Source organism: Leopardus geoffroyi, chromosome C2 (assembly GCF_018350155.1).
Source record: "Leopardus geoffroyi isolate Oge1 chromosome C2, O.geoffroyi_Oge1_pat1.0, whole genome shotgun sequence".
Taxonomy (NCBI): Eukaryota; Metazoa; Chordata; class Mammalia; order Carnivora; family Felidae; genus Leopardus; species Leopardus geoffroyi.
The window spans coordinates 45,977,640-45,995,473 of NC_059333.1; the positions used below are offsets into that span (position 1 = coordinate 45,977,640).

The window sequence follows — 17,834 nt, forward strand, 5'->3', positions numbered from 1 at the left end:
TGGAGAATGAGGAACAATTGTTAAAATGGAGAAAACAAAATGTAAAAGAAAGAAAGAGTAACAGGGAAGGGGGTACAACCTGTCTCAGTTGTTAATAGCGTTTACCTAGTCATACTGATGACTATATTAATATGGTAGAAAAATGGGAGTATTGGAAGTATAATGAGGGTTGCAGAGGAGCAGGGTAGAGAAGTATGTGAGAACTGAAGCCTCATATTACATTGAAGGAACTGATATTTTAAGAAGAAGAATAAAAGTATATTTAGAGATACAGAGCTAAATCTCCTAACAGGGAGTTAGAAGCAGTTACTTGTGAAAAGAGAAAGAAGAGATGAGGCAAGGGACTCCTACTTTTCATACAAGCCTTAGAGAACTAGTTGACTCTTAACTGTGTGTATGTACAATGACAAAAACAAAAACTACAGTATGTTTGTGCTTTTAAAAAAACTGGTGTGTGCATATGTTTCTACAGTGTTTTTATAGATTTATTTTGGATTACTTTAGAAAATGGATCTTGCCTGTGGAGACTGATAATTTTTTATTTGGTTTTTATTATCAGATCAGATCCAGGCTGTGAAGACCTGAAAAGATAGTATTTGGAAACTTCAACAATTTTCAATTCAAGGAATGTATCTTAAGGCAAACTGAATACTTCAAATTTTTAAAAGATGTTTGTGCATCTAAGAATACTTTATAATCTTCTGCTTGCATTTATGGACTCTGAATGAGCTTTTTAAGAACATAGGACTGCAGGTATGCTATTCTGACCATAAATTATATTAAAATTGAATCTTTCCCCAGAAGGGCTCTTTCCACAGAATTACCAACTTCTTGGTAAAGGTCTACATTTGATTGTAATTAGAATGTTTAAAGTCAGAGTTATAAGCCATCTCAATATCTCATCAGGATTTATAATATCTTTAATGCATTTTATTTTTTAAATTGTCTTCTAAAAATTTAGTTTACGATATGACTTTGCAGTACAATTGTGCTTGGAAGAACTTTATTTATAAGGGACCATGGGTAATTAATATATACATAAAACTTTTACTATATGTCACTGTCAATAAAACATTATATGCAATATACCAACTAGTGTGCTTTGTTTATGCTGAAAAGATTAATGCTGTGTTAACTTAATATTTAGTGTTTTAATGTCAAGCATTTGTAAATTATCTGAGACCAAGTGAAGCTGAATTTATCCATCCAGTGAATATGTATTGAACCTCTCTGCACCTACTCTAGTTTGTCATTGTCCTAGGCAACGGTGATACAAGGTAAATAAGATATATTCTTTATCTTTAGAGAACTTAAAATTTAATGAGGGAGAATTTGAGGACCTTTTCATACATAGTATCTAATTTTATTTCATTGGCTAAATGAATATATTGCATTTTAATATTAAGAGGTATAAAAATGAATTAGTGCAATTCTTCAATAATTATTTTAGTGGACTTCTTGTGGTCTATAAGAAGTGGTCTATAAGACCACTTATAATTGTGAACTCTAAATAGAAGCTTTCATTTTAAATTAACCACTAGAAAATAGTATATAGAACAATGATGTCAATCCTGAAAAATACTGCATATAAAGAAAAACTGCAATATATAACGTGTAACATCTTAAACATCCTTAGGTGTAAAAATGATAAAAATAGGAGGCAAAAGGTAAGTAAATACAGGTGTGTTATAGTAACTATGATTGTGGTGTGTTTCATAGAAATTTGAATAAAGTAATTTTAAAGCCACAGTAAACATTCTGTAATCCAGTTTCTTTTAGCCCAGAAATACCAGTGGTTTGGATTTGGAAAATTGAAAGTTATCCAAAATATTCTAATAGTCCATCATTTTAGCTTGCCAGCCTCTCATAAATTGTTTTGATGAGGATACAAAGTGAGATTCTGAGTAATGTAGAGTTGCCTGAAATGTAAAAAGAAGATGATGAAAACACCAAATGTAGTTTAACAAAATACTTACTACATGCTGTGTTTAGGAGAATAGGAGAATGGAGAAGGGGTATGTTAGAATTCAAATCCTCATTCACCATAACATAATAATAGCAATAATAATAGCTATCATTCTATGAGTGCTGTATTTTAAGCTAGATATTATTACACATACTGGATCTTAAAGTATTTAATTCTCAACAATAACCTCTTATGGTAGGTTTTATCATTTGTTTTATAGACAAGGAAACTGAGACCTAAAAAAATTACTTGCTAAATGTTACTGGTAACTGATGGTGCTAGGATTTAGGACCAAACCGTCTGTTTAAGACAGATGAATTTGAGAGATATGAGGCGCCTGGGTGGCTCAGTCAGTTAAGCATCTGACTTCGGCCCGCATCATGATCTCACAGTTCATGAGTTTGAGCCCCGCGTTGGGCTCTGTGCTGACAGTGCGGAGTCTGCTTTGAGTTCTGTGTCTCCCTCTCTGTCTGCCCCTCCCCTGCCCGCTCTCTCTCTCTCTCAAAAATAAATAAACATTAAAAAATTTTTAAAGGAGTATTACAGATATTAGAAATATAGAGGTATCTGCCATGATAGCTAAAAGGATTGAAAAGATTCTCATTGGGGTGGGAGACCAGGGTGGGGTGGGGAGGTCAGAGAATAGTGATTACTGTTTTGTTTTGTTTTTTAATTTTTACAGTTTTAAGTCTGTAAACACTTCAGATTTTAAACTCTGGGCCTAAGTGATTGATGAAAATTATTTTTAAAACTATGTTGATACTAATTAGTATTCCACAAACTACAGTAACTCACACCGGTGTAAATATTTAGAAGTACTGCCTTTTTCTTAACCCATGATCTCCAAATCTAGTTTATACTCTATAAACATCTATTCTACTCTACATTTTCATGTGAAGACTATGTAGAAGCACATTGGGCTGTAGTAGTCACAGGATGTCATGGAAATGTGTGGAAGCTGAGTTTATTGCATTTGTGTTCTAACATAGTGTACAATTAAATTTTATTGCATTAAAGCTCAAGCAAGTGTTTTTTTTCGTGTTTAACATCACTCTGTTACAAAGCTTAATTCATTAAGCTCTACATTTCAATATAAACATTTCATAAAATGTTCAAAACTTAACCCTGTTGTATGTTTTGCATTTAAATATGTGTGGCTCTTGGCGCCTGGCTGGCTCAGTCAGTTAAGTGTCCGACTTCAGCTCAGGTCATGATCTCATGGTTTGTGATTTCGAGCCCCTTATCAGGCTCTGTGATGACAGCTCAAAGCCTGGAGCCTATGTCTCCCTCTCTCTCTCTGCCCCTCCCCTGCTCACACTCTGTCTTTCTCTCCCCCAGAAATAAATCAACATTAAAAAAAGTAAATAAAGGGGCGCCTGGGTGGCGCAGTCGGTTAAGCGTCCGACTTCAGCCAGGTCACGATCTCGCGGTCCGTGAGTTCGAGCCTCGTGTCAGGCTCTGGGCTGATGGCTCAGAGCCTGGAGCCTGTTTCCGATTTTGTGTCTCCCTCTCTCTCTGCCCCTCCCCCGTTCATGCTCTGTCTCTCTCTGTCCCAAAAATAAATAAACGTTGAAAAAAAAAATTAAAAAAAAAAAAAAGTAAATAAATATATGTGGCTCTATTCAACCTGTGCCTTGTAAATCACAAGAGCTGAGTTTTATAGATTTGCTTTTCATTTTTGGGTTGTCTGCTAAAAATTGTGAATTATTTCTTGATAAGATATTTTTTTCTTTGGAATTTTTGGCATAGTACATTGTGATTTCCATAAATATATTCAATTACTCTTAACAGTACTTAAGGCAAATACTTCCTGTGTGAATGCTCTAGCATTTTAACTATGCTTATTTTCTGCTTTCTGATTATTCTCTTCTTATTTAAAAACATAGGGGCACCTGGGTGGCTCAGTCAGGTTAAGCAGCCAATTCTTGGTGTTGGATCAGGTCATGATCTCACAGTTTGTGGGTTTGAGCCCCACATCTGGCTCTGTGCTGACAGTGTGGAGTCTGCTTGGGATTTTCTCTCTTTCCCTCTCTCTGCCCCTCCTGTGTGCTCTCTCCCTCCCTCAAAATAAATAAACTTTTTTTAAAAAGCACAAATAAAACATTAAATGTTCATTTAAATGGATTAAAATAGGTTTGTCCATTTCTGTGTGGAGAAATACTATAATAATAGAAAATTGTTTATTATGTTTAATTGAATGTTTCATGTAACTTAGTTATTATATTTTCATAGTGAATCTTTCTCATTAAGGATGTTCCTGATGGGGCTTGCAAAGAACTGCCTCAGGACCATTACTTACTCTCCCTTCTGGTTACTCAATTTTAATGTCACTCTTAGACATTTTATTAACATGCAATGTTAAACTTTTTCTGGTGATTTAGAATAAACCAAGAGGGGCAAATTAAATCCTTCTCCAAATTTGAAATCACTAACTAATGCTATATAAGTCATAAAAAAAAGAGTGGGTATTTTGCAAACAAAATTTGGTTAGATATATAGTACTTCCTATATATCTTAGATATATAGAACTTCCTAAACACTTTACATATATTAATTCATTTAATCCTCATGACAATGCTGTGAAGTAAATGTTATTTTCTCTGTTACATAGATCAGGTGTCAGCAAACTACCAGTCTGGTTTTGTATGGCCCTTGAGCTAATAATTTTATATTTTTAAAGGATTAATTAAGGGAAGAAAAAGGAACAACAGATACTGTAATGTGGCCCACAATGCATAAAATGATTTACTGTCTGGGGCTTTACATAAAAACTGTCAGTTCCTGTTGTAGTGCAAATAAACAGAGGACCCTAGATTTTGAGTCTAGACAATCTGGTTTCAAAATCTACATTCTTAACCTCTGTGAGATTTGTCAAAAAGCTAAATATTATTCTAAAATGGAATAAAACAATTACAAATTTTTTCCTAAATAATTATATTAAAGATGAAAAAATAGATTCAGATGTAAAAAGTAATGCTCTTTGAAATCTCTGCTGCCTCCCCCTCCCCCCAGTAAGATAGATGTCCTGACCTAAAGTTTTTTTCCTTCCTTTTCTTTAAATGAGTGGCAACAGCGGCACCTGGCTGGCTCATTCATTAAGTGTCCAACTCTTGATTTCAGCTCAGGTCATGATCTCATGGTCTTGAGACCAAGCCCTACATCAGGCTTCTCTCTGGGCATGGAGTCTGCTTAAGATTCTCTCTTCCTCTCCCTCTACTCTTCCCCCATTCACTCACACACTCTCTAAACAAATAAATAAATGAGTGGCAACAGATTGTGCAGATTCTGAAACATCAGACTTGTTAATATTTTAAAGGATAACCACACTCACAGATTATCCCCAAGAATTTGGCTTGGACTTCCAGACCTCCCAGTGACATTCATCAATATTTTGATGTAAATGATAACTAGTGTTGATAGTCTTGAAATATATATGGTAAAATGTGGAAACATTTATAATTCAATTTGTGGATGTACATTTTAAGTGACCACAAGTAATAATGAAAGCGAAAAAAATTAGTTATGCCCCCATGTTCAAAATTTTTGCCATGTGACTGGTGATATAGCATATATCCATAAAGGATAAGGCCCCGAAATTAGTGTCTCTTTCTCTTCGTCTCTCATTCTCTTTTATTTTCTCTTGGAAAAGGTTATAAATTCTTTCAAGTATTTTATGAAATACCTTACTGTAGTAAACTATTTCTGAGATAGGTTTATGCTTCTTCCAATTAAATGTAATCATTAACGTTGGCAGTTAAAGCTAATTTCACATTCAAGCTCTATCTTAGGCTCAGTGTACTGTGTGTGTGTGTGTGTGTGTGCACACACCATCCTAAGGTCGTAGGAAGTTACGCTTCGCTCACTGGTGATCATTAGCTTTTCTCCTTGGGCTTTCTTAGGCGAATTTATAGATGAATCTTGCAAACATGTTATTTTTATCATGTTTTAGGGTTTTTTTTTATTTTGTTGTTTTTATAATTCTTAAATGTGATATATCAGCACTTACCATTTCTAGAAACCTTATTGTTTATTTGATAGAGATTTAATGCATTTTTAAATGTGGGTTATTAATGTCTTAAATACTGTCTACTAATTTGGTGAGTTTAATTTATCAAATCACAAAATAGAACTTATTGTCCCTTTTCATGTTTTAAAACCCCTATACTATGGTTTTATTTCATTTATGCATAGCAAAACAACATTTTTTAAGAACAGATAAATACTACACTATATGTTAACTAACTTGAATTTAAATAAAACTTTGGAAAGAACAAATAAGATTTCCAAGACCCTATATCAACATGGGCTCTTATTACTGTTAAAAATTAGTTTTCTAGGGGCGCCTGGGTGGCGCAGTCGGTTGAGCGTCCGACTTCAGCCAGGTCACGATCTCGCGGTCCGTGAGTTCGAGCCCCGCGTCAGGCTCTGGGCTGATGGCTCGGAGCCTGGAGCCTGTTTCCGGTTCTGTGTCTCCCTCTCTCTCTGCCCCTCCCCCGTTCATGCTCTGTCTCTCTCTGTCCCAAAAATAAATAAACGTTGAAAAAAAAAAAATTAGTTTTCTATTATGAAATACTATATCTAATACAGAACTAGTTTTTATTTATTTTTTTATTTTTTAATGTTTATTTTTCAGAAAGATAAAATGTGAGCGGGGGAGGGGCATAGAGAGAGGGAGACAGAATCCAAAGTAGTCTCCATGCTCTGAGCTATCAGCACAGAGCCCAAAGCCAGGCTTGAACTCACAAACCACAAGATCATGACCTGAGCCAAAGTCAGACGCTTAACTGACGACTGACCCACCCAGCCTCCCCTAGAACTACTTTTTAAATGTTAATGACATATTTTCTGATTAAAATGGGATGTTGGTCTCTATAAAGGCAAGAGGCAATATTTTTCTGCTCATTAGATCTTTACATATAACAAGCAAAGATACCCAGTACTCAACACATAACTTGTCTATATGGGAAATGAGTATAAACTTAAGAAATAGACTATGGTTCTTTCTTAAAAGAGATTAGGACAAGCCTGAAGCTTCCACTCCATACTAAGTGGGCATTTTCTTAGTCTTTCTATGAATAGGGCCCTACAGTAAAATAGCATTCAAACAACAACTATGTTTAAGAACCCAACAATTATATTTACTTTTAATGTCTCAGCAGAATTACTAGCACCACAAAGAAGACCTTGTTTAAGTTTAAAGATTATACAATACTCTGTGTTTAACTTAATTACATCCTGATTTTTATTAGATTTATTTCAGTATCAGTATAATATATTTTGCCTCCCAGAAGCAAACTGAGAAAGAGTAGCTACATCCTAAGGTCACCTTATAACAAAATGAAAAACCAGAACACTAGAATGTCTTATTCTAAGGAAACCTTGAGATTATTCAATTAATTTTTTTTATTTTTTCATCTTTTTCTTTAGACCTACCTCAAATTGTTTTTTGAAAGGCCAAAATTAATATCAGTATACTTACATTTACTGAGATAATCCTCTAATCAGCTGCAAGCAGAAAAATTTAATAGTGTAACTACAAGTATAAACTCTAATTATAAAGAAAGAACCCAAATCCTTCTCTTCCTTCTTACAGAGAATGCTATAGAGTGGGAGGGAGCAGTGGTGCCCTGGATAAAACTCTAATCCGGGCCAACTTTCAGAAAAATCATGATTTCATATTGCTTCCAAATCTGTGTAGCCATCAATGAGTAGATGGCTAATAGCACAGTTGCTTGTTTCAGTAAGCCTGGGGCACAGCCTGGAAGCCAGAAAGTAAACACGTTAGTGATTGATAGACTCTGCATAGTAATGTAAAGCTCTTCCCAGCCTATGTTATATTTAGAAAAACGGTTTTGTTTTCCTCAAAATTATTCTAGACTTTGGCTCTATTTATTTTAGGGAGGTGTGCATGAGCTTGGTTTGGAAGGGCAACAGATGTGTTTTGAATATTTGAGCCTTTCACTGTAATCCTTTATTGAGGAAGCAGATGCATTTCATCTTTTTTGCACATCTGAGCCACTCTTATTTTGAATATCCATTCACCATCCAAGATACTGTTCTCTGCTGATTTCTATCTTCAGTGTTTTATCTACAGGTATATCAGTTCCTAGGGTTCCCTATGGAAAGTCTTAACATATTCTATTAAATTGAACCATATGACATTGTCATTTTGTAGGCCCAAAGCAGCTGAATGCCAGTGCTTTCATGTGGTTCAGTTGAGATCATCTGGATACTTCTGAATGGCTTATTTCTTCAGTAAGGGCCAAAGAAATTCACTGGGAATAATTAGGCAGCCAGAATCTGGCCTAGCCCAAAAAGAACACGTGTTGAAAAATATGACCATATGACCACAACACTTTGTAGTTCCATGCCTCAAACTCAGCAAGTAATCTAACAAATTTCTTACCTTTTGTATTATTTCAGACGTGTTTTATAAGCCATTTCAGATTCTCTCAGGCTCACTATCTCTTGTTCCTGCCACTGCTTGTAGGCTCCAGCCATCATATGTAGGTACAACTTGACAGTGCCCCACATCCCTCATTTCCTGTTTTAGAGCTTCCTATTTTTGCTCCCATGCCCTCACCACTATCATTGCAGAACATACATAACCCAGCAGGGGAACCAATGGCCAGTGGGAGACAGGAGCCAGTGAATGAATTCTTCCCTCTTTCTATGTTTCCCATTGATCATGGACAGTCTTGGGACACTATTATATAGCTTTTGGAATGATTCCTCTGAATCTGACAATTAGTCACACTTAGTATCTAGCTCAGTAACACCTCAGATTGCCTCTCGACCTGTTTCATCATCCTTTTTCCATAACTTTATTCCCTCATAAAGTAATAGCACAGTGTTCCTCTGCCTCAGCAATGCTTTCTGAAGAACCCAGGCTGTATCCAATACTGCTCTCAAATTCCGATCAAAGTCACCTTTGGTAAAACACATACACTGAAGTCTGAGAAGCACTCCCCTAATATTTTTTTTTCACTTTTAACATAGACTTTATTTTTAGAGAAGATTTAAGTTCATAGCAAACTGAGTAGAAAATCAGAGATTTCTCACATATTTCTACTCTGACCTCCACATAGCCTCCCCCACTATCTACATCACAAGACCTAGGATTGTGAAGAACATAAAAGCCACCCATAAGTAATCATAGTGATAATCAGTTGATCAAAAACTACTTTGGAAGTTCTGATTCTGGGTAAGTTGGAGAAAGCACACTCCACCCTGTCTCCCCTCTGAATATAACTGTATAGCCTGCATAGACCACCTATTTGAATGCATGGACCTTGAGGACTGAGAAATAAATAATGGCAGGAAGACTGAAGAAAACCAGAATTTAAATGTGCCACCAGTCATCAGTAACTATGCCCATTTTTCCTGTGGTATCCTCACTCTCTGGGTTTAAGGCTGCATCAAACCCAGAATTGTGATTCTGTGCAGAGCTTCAGCAGAAATTCTAGCACCAAGAGTAGAAAAGAAGTTTTAATGATCAGCAAAAGTTAAGGAAATATTGCATTCTTTTCTACACTGTGTTGTGCATCAGCCCCCAAACAATCTCAGGTATTTATTCAACAGCAGCAACAATAGCAACAGCAGCACTGGGGAACTCACAGCTAAAATTCTGAAGAAGATGAACCCTCCTCTACAGTCCTTATGGTCCCAAGAAGTTGCAGCAAATGCTCATTCCCTTTGTTCTCTTTTCCCACTGCTTGGTGCCATACAAGGGCACACTCCAAGAGTATGGCAGAGTAGGGTGCATAAAGCACCAGCTTTCTAGCTGGAGGATCAGAAAAGGGAGCCCCAGGGGCGCCTGGGTGGCACAGTCGGTTAAGCGTCCGACTTCAGCCAGGTCACGATCTCGCGGTCCGTGAGTTCGAGCCCCGCGTCGGGCTCTGGGCTGATGGCTCAGAGCCTGGAGCCTGTTTCCGATTCTGTGTCTCCCTCTCTCTCTGCCCCTCCCCCGTTCATGCTCTGTCTCTCTCTGTCCCAAAAATAAATAAACGTTGAAAAAAAAAAAATTTAAAAAAAAAAAAAAAAAAGAAAAGGGAGCCCCAGGAACTGGACAGTATATGGAAGATTGGGAGAGGGAGGAGATCGGCAAAACAACACCATAGAGTTGTTTACAGACTCTCAGCCTTAACCTCAGTGTGGGTCTGAGTATAAATAATGTGTAGACTTTAAGAACCAAACTATAGGATAGACTATGACCCAAATTCAAGATTGGCCACTGGGTGGCACACACATGGACTAGAGGTTTTTGGAAACAAATAACATTGAAACTATAATTCCTATGAAGCTAGTTGGAACTTGTGCCTTGAACTCAACCAGGTTGAACGCCTGCTAAAACAAAATTATCAACAATCTCCATAGAATTTGATTAACAGTGTCTCGTAATATTCGAAATGCCCAGCATACAATGCAAAATTACTAAGTATACAAAAGCCAGGGAACATTCACAGGGGGAAAGAAAAAGCAGGTGATGCCAATGCCAATGGAACACAGATGTTGGAGATACCTAACATATTTATCTAACTTTAAAACAGCTTTTGGGGCTCCTGGGTGGCTCAGTCGGTTAAGCGTCTGACTTCGGTGCAGGTCATGATCTCGTGGTCTGTGAGTTTGAGCCCCACATTGGGCTCTGTGCTGACAGCTTGGAGACTGGAGCCTGCTTCAGATTCTGTGTCTCCCTCTCTCTCTGCCCCTCCCCAACTCATGCTGTGTCTCTCTCTGTCAAAAATAAATAAACATTAAAAAAAAATTTAAAACAGTTATTGTAAAAATGCCCAAAGTAGAGATGAACATTCTTGAAACAAATGGGTAGTCTCAGCATAGAACTAGAAGATATAACAACAAAGAGGAATGAACATTTTAAAACTGAAGTGTACAATAGCTGGAATAAAAACTGACTGAATAGGTCCAATTAAAGAATGAAAATGGCATTTATTTCTTTTTGTTGTCTGATAGCAGTGACCAGGGTTTCCAATACTATGTTGAAGAGAAATGGTGAGAGTGGACATCCTTGTCTTGTTCGTGATCTTAGGGGAAAAGCTCTTAGTTTTTGCCCATTGAGGATGATGTTAGCTGTGGGGTTTTCATATATGGCCTTTATTATGTTGAGGAATGTTCCCTCTAAACCCACTTGTTCAAGGTTTATGTCATGAATGGATGTTGTTTTTTGTCAAATGCTTTTTCTGCGTCTATTGAAATGATCATATGCTTCTTATCCTTCATCTTATTGATGTGATATATCATGTTCATTGATTTATGAACATTGAACCACCCTTGCAGCCCAGGAATAAATCCCACTTGATCATGGTGAATTTTTGTTTAATGTATTGTTGAATTCAGTTTGCTACTATTCTGAAGATTTTTGCATCTATGTTCATCAGGGATATGGGCCTGTAGTTCTCTTTTTTAGTGGTCTCTTTATCCAGTTTTGGTATCAGGATAATGCTGGCCTCATAGAATGAATTTGGAAGTTTTCCTTTTTCAGTTTTTTGGAATAGTTTGAAAAGAATAGGTATAAATTCTTCTTTAAATGTTTAGTAGAATTCATCAACTGGCCCTGGACTTTTTTTTGTTGAGAGTTTTTGATTGCTGATTCAATTTCTTTACTGCTTATTAGTCTGTTCAAATTTTCCATTTCTTTGTGTTTCAGTTTTGGTTTATAGGTTTCTAGGAATTTATCCATTTGTTCTAGGTTGTCCAATTTGTTAGCATATAGTTTTTCATAATACCCTCTTATAGTTGTTTGTATATCTGTGTTGTTGGTTTTTATTTCTCCTCTCTCATTTGTGATTTTGAGTCCTTTCTCTTTTTTTTTCTTGAGAAGTCTGACTAGAGGTTTATCAATTTTATTGACTTTTCCAAAGAACCAGTTCCTGATTTCATTGATCTGTTCTATTGTTTTTTAGTTTTTATATCATTTATGTCTGCTCTACTCTATTATTTCCTTCCTTCTGATCATTTTAGGTTTTGTTTGTTCTTTCTCGAGCAACTTTAGGTGTAAGGTTAGGTTGTTTACTTGAGATTTTTCTTATTTCTTGAGATAGGCCTGTATTGCTATAAACTTCCCTCTTAGAACCACTTTTGCTACATCCCAGAGGTTTTGGACCATTGTGTTTTCATTTTCATTTGTTTCCATGTATTTTTTTTTTATTTCTTCTCTCTCTGTCTCTGTCTCTCTTTTGTTTTTCCCTGGTTGACCGATTTATCGTTTGGTAGCATGCTGTTTAGCCTCCATGTATTTGTGGTCTTTCTAGATTTTTCTCTTGTGGTTGACTTCTAGTTTTATAGCATGTGGTCAGAAAAGGTGACTTTGATCTTCATGAATTTGTTGAGGCTGGTTTTGTGGGCTAATATGTGACCTATTTGGGAGAATGTTCCATGTGTGCACTTGAAAAGAATGTGTACTCTGCTGTTTTAGGATGGAATGATCTGAATGAATGTATCTGTTAAATCTATCTGTTTTTGTGTGTCATTCAAAGCCATTGTTTCCTTGTTGATTTTCTGTTTAGATGATCTGTGGATTGATGCAAGTAGGGTATTAAAGGTAAGGAAGGAAGTAAAGGTAAGAAAGAAGTAAAACTTCACTGTTTGCAGATGACATGATACTATATAGAGAAAACCAAAAGACTCCATCAAAACCTGCTAGAAGTGATAAATGAATTCAGTAAAGGTGTGGGATATAAAATCAGTGTATAGCTGTTGCATTTCTATACACCAATAATGAAACAGCAGAAAGAAAAAATAAGAAAACAATCCCATTTATAATTGTACCCAAAATAATAAGATATCTTGGAATAAACCTAACCAAAAAGGCAAAAGACCTGTACTCTGTAAACTATAAAACACAGATGAAAGAAATGGAAGATGATACAAAGAAATGGAAAGACATTCCATGTTCATGGATTGGAAGAACAAATATTGTTGAAATGTCTGTACTACCCAAAGCAATCTACACATTGAATGCAATCTCTATTAAAATACCAACAACACTTTTCACAGAACTAAAACAAACAATTCTAAAATTTGTATGGAATCACAAAAGACCCTGAATAGCCAAAGCAATCTTGAAAAAGAAAAGCAACGCTGGAGGCATCATAATTCTGGATTTCAAGTTATATTACAAAGCTTTAGTAATTAGAATAGTATGGTACTGGGACAAAAATCAAAGGCACAGAGATCAAAGAAACATAAAAGAAAACCCAGAAATGAACCCATAACTGTATAGCCAACAAATCTTCAACAAAGTAGAAAAGAATATCCAATGGAAAAAAAAGACAATCTCTTCAAAAAACGGTGTTGGACAAACTGTACAGCAACATGCAAAAGAAGGAAACTGTACCACTTTCTTAGACCATACACAAAATTACATTCAACATGGATTAAAGATCTAAATGTGATACCTGAAACCATTAAAATCCTAGAACACAGGCAGTAACTTCTTTGACATCAGCCATAGCAACTTTTTTTTAGAAATGACTACAGAGGCAAGGGAAACAAAAGCAAAAATAAACTATTGGGACTATATCAAAATAAAAAGCTTCTGCACAGCAAAGTAAACAATCAACAAAACTAAAAGGCAACCTATGGAATAGGAGAAAATATTTGCAAATGACATGTTCAATAAAGCATTAGTATACAAAATAAAGAACTTATACAACTCAATACCCAAAAAACAAATAATCCAATTTAAAAATGTGCAGAAGGCATAAACAGACATTTCTCCAAAGAAGACATACAGATGACCAACAGATGCATGAAAGTATGCTTATCATCACTTACCATCAGGGAAATGCAAATCAAAATTACAAGATCACCTTACACCTGTTAGAATAGCTGAAATCAACAACATAGGAAACAGTAGGTATTGGGGAGGATGTGGAGAAGAAGGAATCCGCTTGCATTGTTGGTGGGAATGAAAACTAGTGCAGCCACTGTGGAAAACAGTATGGAGTTTCTTCAAAAAGTTAAAAATAGGGGTGCCTGGGTGGCTCAGTCAATTAAGCAACCGACTTCTGCTCAGGTCATGATCTTGTGATTCATGAGTTCAAGCCCCACATCAGGCTCTGTGCTGACAGCTCGGAGCCTGGAGCCTGCTTTGGATTCTATGTCTCCCTCTCTCTCTCTCTGCCCCTACCCCGCTCACACTCTGTCTCTCTCTCTCTCAAAAATAAATAAAGATATATTTTTTAAGTTAAAAATAGAACTACCCTCCAATCCAGCAATCACACTACTGTGTATTTACCCAAAGAATACAGGAACACGAATTAAAATGGATACATACACCTCTATGTTTATAGCAGCATTGTTTACAATAGCCAAGATGTGGAAGCAGCCCAAGTGTCCATTGATAAAGAAGGTGCGAGGTGTGTGTGTAATAGAATATTATTCATCCACAAAAAGAATGAAATGTTGCCATTTGCTAAAGAGTATAATGCTAAGTGAAATAAGTTGGCCAGAGAAAGACATACCATATGATTTCACCCATATATGGAATTTAAGAAACAAAACAAATGAGCAAAGGAAAATAGACAAATCAAGAAACAGACTCTTAATTATGGAGAACAAACTGACAGTTACCAGGGGGGAGGAGTGTAGGGGATTGGGTTAAGAAGATAATGGAGATTAAGGAGTAGATTTGTGATGAGCACTGGTTGATGTATGGAACTGTTGTATCACTATATTATACACCTGAAACTAACACAATATGTTAACTAACTGGAATTAAAATAAAAATTAAAAACAAAACAAAACAAAACGATGAGGGTTGCCTGGGTGGCTTAGTCAGTTAAGCATCCAACTTTGGCTCAGGTCATGATCTCACAGTTTGTCTGTGCTGACATCTCAGAGCCTGGAGCCTGCTTTGAATTCTGTGTCTCCCTCTCTCTCTGCCCTTCCCTTTTTCACACTCTGTCTCTCTCAAAATTATATAAACATTTTTAAAAAAAGATTTAAAATATGAATGAAAATGAGAGGAAAGACTCCATGAACATGAAGGTAGATTAATAGAAATTACCCAATTTGAATAATAGAAAGATTGAATTTAAAAAATAGAGCCTTATGGAACTGTAGGATAACATCAAAATGTCCATTTTCATATAAGCAGTATCCCAGAAGGAGAAGAGAGTAAGGAGCATAAGAAGTATTTTAAGTAATAATGATGAAAAACTTCCCAAATTTGATTAAGGGCATAGCATACAGATTTCAGAAGCAGGGCTTGAAAACATCTAGAGAAAATGAGACATAATTTATAGGGAAATACCAATTCAAACGACTGCTGATTTCTCATCAGAAATCATTGAAGCCATAAGGAAATGGTACGCTATTTTTTAAGTGCTTTAAAAATAAAAGTATAAACATGGAATAATGTCCGGCAAAAATATCCTTCAAGAATAAAGATGTAATAAAGACACTCTAAGAATTACAAAAAGCAAGAGCATTTATTGCCACCAAATCTGCTCTAGAAGAATTGCTAAAGGAAATTCTCTAAACAGAAGGGAAATGATACCAGAAGGAAACTTAACATCCTGCGTTCTTTAAAACATATTTGACAGTTAAAAATATGTTATGGGGGGTTGCGCCTGGGTGGCTCAGTCAGTCACTTAACAGTGTCTGATTCTTGATTGAGACTCTGGTCATCATCTCATGGTTCATGGGATCAAGCCCCATATTGGGCTCCATGCTGGCAGCGTGCTCACATGCTCTCTCTCAAAATAAATAAAATTAAAAAAATTTTTTAAATGTGTTATGGAGTACCCAGGTAGCTCAGTCAGTTAAGCATACTACTGTTAATTTTGGCCCAAGTCATAGTCTTACAGTTTATGTTTTTGAGCCCTATATGGGATTCTCTCTCTCTGCCCCTCTCCCACTCACTCTCTCTCTCAAAATAAATAAGCATTAAAAAAATAAAAAATAAATTTAAAAAATGTGTTATGGGGGTTTTAATTTATATAGATGTAATGTACAATACAACTACAAAATAAAGGGGGAGAATATAGGGTCAAATATGGCTCTTTCCACATAATTCTTGAAGTGGCATTTTTTTCTAAGTAGACTGTGAAAAGTATGGTTGTTGTAATATCTTTTACAGAAATTTTTAAGTAATCTCCCAATGTGGGGCTCAAACTCACCCTGAGATCAAGAGCCACACTCTATTGATTGAGCCAATTCAGGTGCTCCTGGTTGTTGTAGTATCTACAGAAGGCACTAAAAAAAACTATACAAAGAAATATAGTCAACAGTGTAATAAATAAGTTAAAATGGAACGCTGATATGTGTTCAAATTATCCAAAAGAAGGCATAGAAGAAGCAGAGTAAACAAAATGTGGAGGTAACAAACAGAAAACAGAATGGGAGACCTAACCTAAATCCAAACATATCAATAATTCAATAATAACATATCAATAATTTATCAATAATAAATGTAAATGGTGCAGAGGCACCTGGGTGGCTCAGTTGGTTGAGCATCCAACTCTTGATTTCAGCTCAGGTCATGATCCCAGGTTTGTGGAATCAAGCGTCATGTCAGGCTCTGCACTGAGTGTGGAGCCTTCTTGAGATTCTCTCTCTCTCCCTCTTCCCCTCTCCACCACTCACTCTCTCTCTCTAAAATAAAAAATACATTTCACATGTAAATGGTGTAAACACATCAATTAAAAGAAAAGAATGGATAAAAACATTACTGAACTATATGCTCTCTATAAGTAATTCACTGCAAGTATAGTGATATAAGTAAGTAAAAAGATAAGAAAAGACTTACTGTACAAACACTACACTATTCAAAGGAAAGCTGGAGTAGCAATATTAATATCAGACCAAGTAGATTTCAGAGAAAGGAAAATCACCAGGAATAAAGATGGCCATTACTTAGTAATAAAGGGTCAAGTCACCAAGAAGATAACACTTTTAAATGTGCACTTACCTAAACACTTCTTCAGAATACATGAAGAAAAATTGACAGAACTATAAGAAATCTATCCATGACTATAGTTGGGTACTTCCATACTTCTCTCTCAATAATGGATAGGCCCTGTAGACAGATATCATCAAGGATATAAGAACTGAAAGTATCATCAACCTGCTAGGTCTAAATGACATTCATAGGACACCCAATCCAACATCAGAGTAGCACTTTTTTTCAAGTGTATATGGAATATTCACCAAGTCATAAAACAAGCCATAATAGATTCAAAACAGTTGAAACCATTCAAAGTGCATTCTCTGACCATGAAAGAATTAGATTAGAAATCAATAAACATTAAAAAATCACTACTTAAAAATTACACACTTCTAAACAATCCATAGGTCAAAGAGGATGATTCAAGGGGAACTAAAAAAATATTTGTAACTAAACAAAAATTAAAATGCACCACATCAAAATTTGGAAGCTGTAGTTAACAGCATATATATTAAGGAAATATATAGAATTAAATATACAGCATTAAATTAGAAAAAAAAAAAGGAAAGATTTGAAGTCAATATTATGTTTCTATGTTAAGAAATAGAAAAAGAGGAGCAAACCTAAAGCAAGCAGATTGAAAGAAATAATACAGATTAGAGTAGACACCAATGATACTAAAAACTCAATAGAGAAAATAAATAAAACCAAAAGCTGGCTCTTTGAAAACAAAACATAACTGCCATAGCTGTGAAATGGGTTCAAGGCCTTGGGTGGACCTTGCTTTGATCCACATATTCTCTCATCTCCTGATCTTGATCGAGTTATTAGGTAATTCTCACTACTAGAATACAAGACACTCTATATCGTAAAACCAGCTTTTTTGCGGCAACCAGTCAGTATTCAGGAGGCTGGGGGTACTTTTCTAGGGCTTTGACCAGCCATGGTAAAATGAACTAT

The 17,834-nt window shown here is 35.8% G+C and overlaps 1 protein-coding gene across 4 annotated transcripts in view; it reads left to right on the plus strand.

Annotated features, from left to right (window-relative positions):
• The window catches only part of ARL6 (ADP ribosylation factor like GTPase 6), a 41,014-nt gene extending 39,926 nt beyond the window's left edge, over positions 1 to 1,088 (plus strand). For all 4 annotated transcript variants that reach the window (XM_045501724.1, XM_045501722.1, XM_045501721.1 and 1 more), the window contains one exon: positions 560 to 1,088. In XM_045501724.1, coding sequence (XP_045357680.1) covers positions 560 to 585 — 26 coding nt within the window. In that variant the 3' untranslated portion in view covers positions 586 to 1,088. The remainder of the gene's footprint in view (positions 1 to 559) is intronic.
• Positions 1,089 to 17,834: the final 16,746 nt, after the last annotated feature.